This window comes from Micropterus salmoides, unplaced genomic scaffold (assembly GCF_014851395.1).
Source record: "Micropterus salmoides isolate LMB-PRFRI ecotype aquatic unplaced genomic scaffold, ASM1485139v1 Ms_hic_scaffold_10, whole genome shotgun sequence".
NCBI lineage: Eukaryota > Metazoa > Chordata > Actinopteri > Centrarchiformes > Centrarchidae > Micropterus > Micropterus salmoides.
The window spans coordinates 20,280,553-20,287,123 of record NW_024040041.1 but is presented as its reverse complement, the minus strand read 5'-3'; the positions used below and the strand labels follow the sequence as shown (position 1 = coordinate 20,287,123).

Genomic DNA, 6,571 nt, shown 5'->3' with positions numbered 1-6,571 from the left:
GTATTTATCTTGTAAGGGGATCTTTATTCCCCTCCCTGTTACAGTTTTAATATTTGACACATCACACACCCATGTTAAAAATCATTAGTATTACTAGATAATAAAAAACAAGCATGCATGAATTACAGCAGGCAGGACACTGCTCATTTTTCACAAGAAGAGTTTATTACATTTGTATAATTTATTATCTATCTTTCTATGGAGTTTTAGTACTGTGGAAGTGTGACGTCAAACTGGGAAGACAGGAGTCACAAGATTCCTCGTCCTACTTGTAATATAGCTGAGGCTGATGTGAATAGATTTTCCCAGGCAGCAGATTGCATTTGTCATAAATCCATTTTATTAATCAAATTGCAATTAATTGTGCTATAAAAAGTCACTTTCTAAAGTTTGTTTAATTTTAATACAGCCAATGTCACATTTTGGCACAACCATAATACTTTCAAATATTATTTAAATATAAGATGCCAAACTACGATAATATAAAAGGTAATATTTAAATGTAGCAGATTAAAAAATAACGTCATCACACAATTAATAAGAACTGCTGTCAGGCCAGATAAGGCTGACAAGCAGTATCTTAAATACTGATAAATAATGACATCCAGAAACACTCTTTCAGGTTACACAATAAATAAGCACAAAAAAATATTTTGAACGTAGTTGCCAAAAACCTTAGATTCTTGACACATTCAAACATTATAAAGTTACCTAACTGACCTTATACATTCTCTACTTTAAGCCAATGTACAATCCTATCAACACATAACACATAAACAGTCTTTAAATAAATGTTTCTAGGAAAACGGAATCATTCCACCTTTATCAGTTCTCTGTTTCGCGTCAACTGTTGTGACAGGTTTAGGTACAGCTGTGGAGAGAGAACATATGGGTGCTTCCTCAGAAAAACCTGATGTGGGAGCTGTGATGGTTTCAGATTGGTTGCCTTAGATGCAGCCACTGGCTGGGGGTGGAGCTATGATGACAAATTGATGGCTTGTGTAAGCAGTGCTCTGCCTCTACTGCGTTTGTTCTCTAGAATCACATGACCCAGACTACCAGAGAATTTCTCCTGAGCGGCGCACCGAGCCTTTTAATAGTCCTCCACTAAAGGCCGCACTGGTTTCAGCTGTAACTAAAGTAACCTACAAAACTAGTAGAGCTTTGACCAGGCAAATGAATCAAACAAATACTATACAGTACAGAATCATGTACATGTGTGTGTGTGTGTGGGTATAAAACATGGAAGAAGTTCGTCACCCACAGGTTTCTGTAGACTGTGAAGCTCAATGTGGGTGAGACCCATGGATGAATTATTTGAACTGCACTATTATTAGAACTGGAGACTGGACCCCAAGAAATGTATGCGGACCACTGAATATACCCAGTAGTGTTTCTCCCGCTGGCCTTTTCCACGACTTCCCGCTAAGCCCAACTTTACATTGTTTTTTTTTTAATGGCTTTTCTCTGCTCAAAGAGAGTCCATGATAGGAAGAGTCATCATTGACCTTGTTTGCAGTTTGAGGTGTCCTATCAACTTCTTTCCCCTGTCTGTACTCATGGAGCTCAGGCTTACTTGGAAAGAAGGGTTAGGTGATGTTTTTTATATTTATTTATGCTCAGCAGTTTTGCAGCAGCCTGCACTTATTTGGTACTATTACACAGAAAGGATTCACCTCCTTAAAATGAATTCAAACAGAAAGGTGATTCACAGTGTTTCCCAAAGCCTTAGATTGTTTAGCTGTCAGTAATTTAATAGCCTTTTTTGGTGGGGGTGGTGGTGGGGGTGTATATTTGATGTTTTAAAAGGAAAGCAAAGAATTTCTAAAGCAGTCTTGCGGCTTTTATATGAGATATAAATTAAATTTATGATATCAAGACATTATTGAGAAAAAAAAGACACCACTCACAGGACACAAATCACCTCAGAGACTATTTATCTCTCTGAAACCTCGGCACTAAGCCCCATTGGTTGAGATGAAACAGTAAAGTGCTGTGGAAGCAGGTAGCAGGAGCACGTTCCCGTAATCATGGTGGAAATGGAGGTTATTGCAGATTCCCGTTCATCCATCATTTTAGCAGATTGCAGTAAATGTCCATGTGTCTCTCTTAATGTTATGTACAGTGAAGACATGAGAGATATGTGCGTTCACAGGGGTTCACAGGGGTCACAATAAAGAAGCTACATGTGGGATAAGGATTCATTAATAAGCAACTGTAGAAATCATCATTGGTTTTTGTTAAATGTCTGTGTTTTCTCATGGTTTTTCATTTTTCTGTCTTTTTTTTTTTACCACATTAAACCCCAATATGTAGAAAAGTGAAATGACCCTAAAGCATTTTTATTTCACCAAATAAGAAGGTATGTCATGTTTTGTGTGTTTTATGAGACATGCATGGACAAATATGAATTCCTTTTTTCTTTGTTTACCCAAAATCATGCACAGACAAAAAACTACAGTATTTCAAACTCCCTCTTGGACCTGTGATACACCTGCAACAGCAAAAATCCAAATACTTATTCTGGATTTGGGAGGGGGATTATGTTGAAAGATCTGTAGACACCAATCACAGATTTGGATCATATAAAAAAACAGTGAACCTCTAAAATATATCATCAGTGTGTCATCGTGTTTATAAGCAATTCTCATATAATTACTTAAAGTCATGAAGTATGAAGCTGATCGATCAATGTATATTGTTTGAGCTTGAGCAGATGAAAACCAGGCAGTTTTTTGTTTTTTTTTACAAAGGAAGAGGGCCTTGGAGCACAGGATCTGTTGTTCTAAAAATGAAAGAAGAATGCTGATGTAATTTATAGTGCAGCTGGTTGGTGAAGAATTAACATCTTTCCTTGTTAGAGGCTTATTAGTTTACTTTCAGTAGACTAGAGTCAGTGTGCATGTGATTATGTCAGACCTGTTGCTGTTAAACTTCAAAACATATTGTTCCAGAGATTTGGCAGTATGATTACCGGATAAGTTAACGGTAAACACAACTTATCTGAAAGTACACGTTGATGTATTCTTTTTCACCTGAGCACTGTATTTGTGTACAAGGCGGGGGATATTTCTGAGAATTTGTATACTTGCCTTTCATGTTATAAGCAAACTGCTGCATCATTATGTATGTGCATGTGAGGGCATGTTTCATCACGCTAACACCTACAGAGAACCCAGTGAGTCACAGCGCTATATAAGGAGTACTTCTCTAGAAGACTGGATTGTTATTTCTGGTGTATTTTGTCTGAAGCAGCTGCTCTTTGGTAGAGGAAGAAGTGATCAGCTCACAAAAAGAGAATGACACGTTATTATTTGCTCTGTTTTAAGCTGAAACAAAGCTTGCGGGGTTTTCTAGGAAACTAATCTTAAAAAGAGAATCTTTAAAGATCTTGATATCTGATAAGTTGGTAAGACGCTGAGATATGTTAGCATTAAGTAGGTCTTTAAAGGTGCAGTGTTACGCAGAGCAGTGGTTTCCCTTATGAGGTTGAGGTAGAAGACACTTGGTGAAATAGTGAAAAACAGTGTACTTGTGGCCTGACCTCTGTGGCAAGTTCACAAAACCAAATGTGATTACCCAAACTTAACATAAAAAAATCCATACATACAATATGAAGTGTGTTTCACAATTAGTAAATTAGCCTGTGGAAATAAAGTTTTAGTCATCATAAAACAAATCAAACACTGAGATCTCATATCATAGAAAAATAGAACTTTTTATTATAAATTAATGAAATGTTCATACAAATATAAATAAGTGCAAAGTTCTATCAGTCTGGTTGCTTCGTCAAACTTCTCAAATATCTTCAAGCATCCGCAGCCAATGGTTTTGGCTGGCAAAAGTACATCTTTATAAAAGACAGCACAAATACAGATTAACCATTTCATCTTCACTCATGTAAATTCATGAAAAATAAGATCCATTTTGACTCTTCACCTTGTTGTTATTATATTATTATTATTAATAATTATTAATATTATTATCATCATCATTATGAAAAGGCAGATACCATGTTTAATACATTCATTTGCGAGCGATGGTAATCCTTTCTGTGCCACTAAAAAACAAACAAGAAAGAATACCACAACTGTTGGTACATATTCCCTCACCACTGAAGCCATATGTTGTATAAAAATGTGATTTATAAGATTTGCGCAGTAGCTCAGCAGTGGTATTGTTCTCTCAAGTAAGATCCTGTAGGATTCAGTCATGTTGGTGTCATGTGTACTCCAAGTTTCCATTGTCTGTGACTTTCCAGCGCACTACACTTGGTCAGAGCTCCCAGGATGCTGGACGGACACGTCTGACATTAAGTCAGCAAAATAAGAAATTAAAATAAAAAAAATAGCCTGACCAGCTTTTATGGAAGGATTATTTTCTGAGGCTGAGGCTGATGTCGACTGCCTCACAGCACATTGGTTAGCAGCAGAGGGAACATGTGTGTCATCAGACTGACTGTGAGCCTCACTTCAGTTTTCAGTAACTTGTACGTCATCAGCAGAGGAGGACAGCCGGGTTATCTCTCTTTCGTATCACCAGATTTCAGTTCTCTTTCTCTAGGCCCTCTTTGTAGATTAGTCCCCACTCCAGTGTCTCTTCCTGAAATGTGGACCTTAAGAGACGGGTGCCCGATTTGCTGTGAGAACTACATACACCTTTGTCAGTACAAACTCTTGACTCTTGACTCTGGTTCATGGTATAGCCCCATGTCTTCAAACATAGCTGTACTGAAACCCATCCGGGTTCTCTGTTACACTCTCAAGTCTTTTTTTTGCCTCTAGATAGGAGCATCGTACTCTTGGAGGAACTCCTTAAGAGGATGAGGAAGTTGGTCTCTTTTAGAAGAAATGTCCAAATGGCCATTGACTGTTTTCCTGCACAAGTGCTGCAGGGTGGATAGGCTATAGGAGAGAGGTTTGATGAGCTCCAGGGGGATCTTCTCCCCGCCAGAGTAAATGTAGTAGATATTCCCACTGCGAGTGTTCCCTTTGTTCTGAGACATGTAGTAATGGACCAGCTTGAGGACACAGTCAAAGTGGGGGACGGACTGAATATTCTTAGGGTCCGTTTGCAGGTAAAAGGAGGCTGTGTCACATTGGATGCGCAGGTTCTTTGTGCCTGACGCCGTCTTGACGCTGAGGGCGAACAGGTGTCGGTTGTCAGAGCTGTCCCGGATGAGGAACGCGCCGGTGGCCTCGGAAGCCAGCATGGCGTTCGCCTCCTTCCCGGTGATGGCGCCCCAGTAGAAACCACTCTCTTGGAGCTTGTGGAGCGTGGTAAGGACCATCTGGTACTGCGTCTTGGAAGTGAAGGTCTTGTAACGGTGAGGCAGCCGCATGTTGGAGTCCAAGAGGCTGCTGCTCATTGCGGAGTCAAACTTGCTGTGAGTTACCATGGCGCTGTGCCCGCTCTATAGGCAGCCTGGGGGAGCACCACAGACACACAGGCAAGAGAAGAATAGGTGGAGTCAAACAGAGGTTCAGAAGGTTGTGTAGGGGGCATGAAGAGGTCAGTCTGTCTGGATATGAAACACCTGAAGAGGCAAGAGAAGGGTTGTGAGTTTTAGGTCAATGTGGAAAAGATGACACTAAACATTAAAATGCAGTTTTAAAGTTGAACTGACATCAGTCATAGCCTGGATTTGCTTTATTCATGTGAAGGTCTAATACCCTTCAACTCCTGCAGCTGTGTTGGAAACTATTTTTCCAGATGTGGAAGCTCTGCACATGATGTGCTGCTTAATCTGCGGTGATGATGGGGAAATTGCCCCCAGAGCTCAACTAAAAACATAAGAAATAATCTACCCAAACTGTTTAACTCCTTTTTCAAATGTGGTTTTAGCAGCGTGTTTAACCCGAAATGCTTCCAATTAACTTCCAGCCATTTCGGGGAAACTTTTTTTGTGTGTAATCTGCCCTCAGGACTCACCACCACGGTCAGTTCCAGTAAGGACATAGTAATTCCTGATTCCGCAATTAACATGCCGTGACCGGTTTCTCTAAACAATCTACCTCACTTAGACAAACACCCGAGACATTATTTGTCCACTTTTAAATCCTAGTTAAACATAATTAATAAGTATGTGGAGGGGTGGGAGAAAGGGACAGATCCTCACCTTCAACGTTTCTCCAAACTCGCTCTTTTAAAATAAATCCAAGTAGATGGCTGTTCACAGTTGCGCAGCGGTTTGTCTGTCAGGATGATTTTTTCTTTGGCAGCAAACTTCGGCAAAGAAGTTTTCTCGGTGTGTAACAGTTCTGCGCACTGTGTGAAGCTCTGACTTAGTAGTGAATGCTGCTGTAGGAGAGGAGGGCTTATAAGTGTGAGGAGGCTCCGCCTCTTTCCAGTAAAGCCTGTCTTTGGCAGATTGACAGGAAGCATGTGTTCTTTTTTTTTTTTAAGGATTCCTGCTATGAGAACACCCCCCCCCCCCCCCCCCCCCCCCCCCCCCGTTACAACAAAGCGAAGTTAAGACTTCCAATCAGTAGGTATTTACCTTTGCTCACTTATAGTAGCTGTCTCTTTAGAGCTTAGTAACAATTTCAAATACCGATTTCAGCCTATTTTT

At 40.0% G+C, this 6,571-nt stretch overlaps 1 protein-coding gene across 2 annotated transcripts; it reads right to left on the bottom strand.

Annotated features, from left to right (window-relative positions):
* Nucleotides 1-3,697: 3,697 nt before the first annotated feature.
* Nucleotides 3,698-6,303, bottom strand: socs3a (suppressor of cytokine signaling 3a). 2 transcript variants are annotated; one of them, XM_038701477.1, is made up of 2 exons: nt 6,119-6,303; nt 3,698-5,424 (listed from the first exon to the last, which is right to left on the bottom strand). In XM_038701477.1, the coding sequence occupies exon 2, from the start codon at nt 5,396-5,398 to the stop codon at nt 4,781-4,783; it is 618 nt and encodes a 205-aa protein (XP_038557405.1). In that variant the 5' UTR covers nt 5,399-5,424; nt 6,119-6,303; the 3' UTR covers nt 3,698-4,780. The 2 variants fall into 2 exon arrangements, with proteins under 2 accessions (XP_038557405.1, XP_038557397.1); XM_038701469.1 differs by having other exon boundaries at nt 3,698-5,536; nt 6,119-6,302.
* Between the last annotated feature and the right edge of the window lie 268 nt (nt 6,304-6,571).

What these genes read in the sequence shown, in the direction of transcription:
- socs3a (XM_038701477.1), bottom strand. Translation starts at nt 5,398, where the DNA reads ATGGTAACTCACAGCAAGTTTGACTCCGCAATGAGCAGCAGCCTCTTG.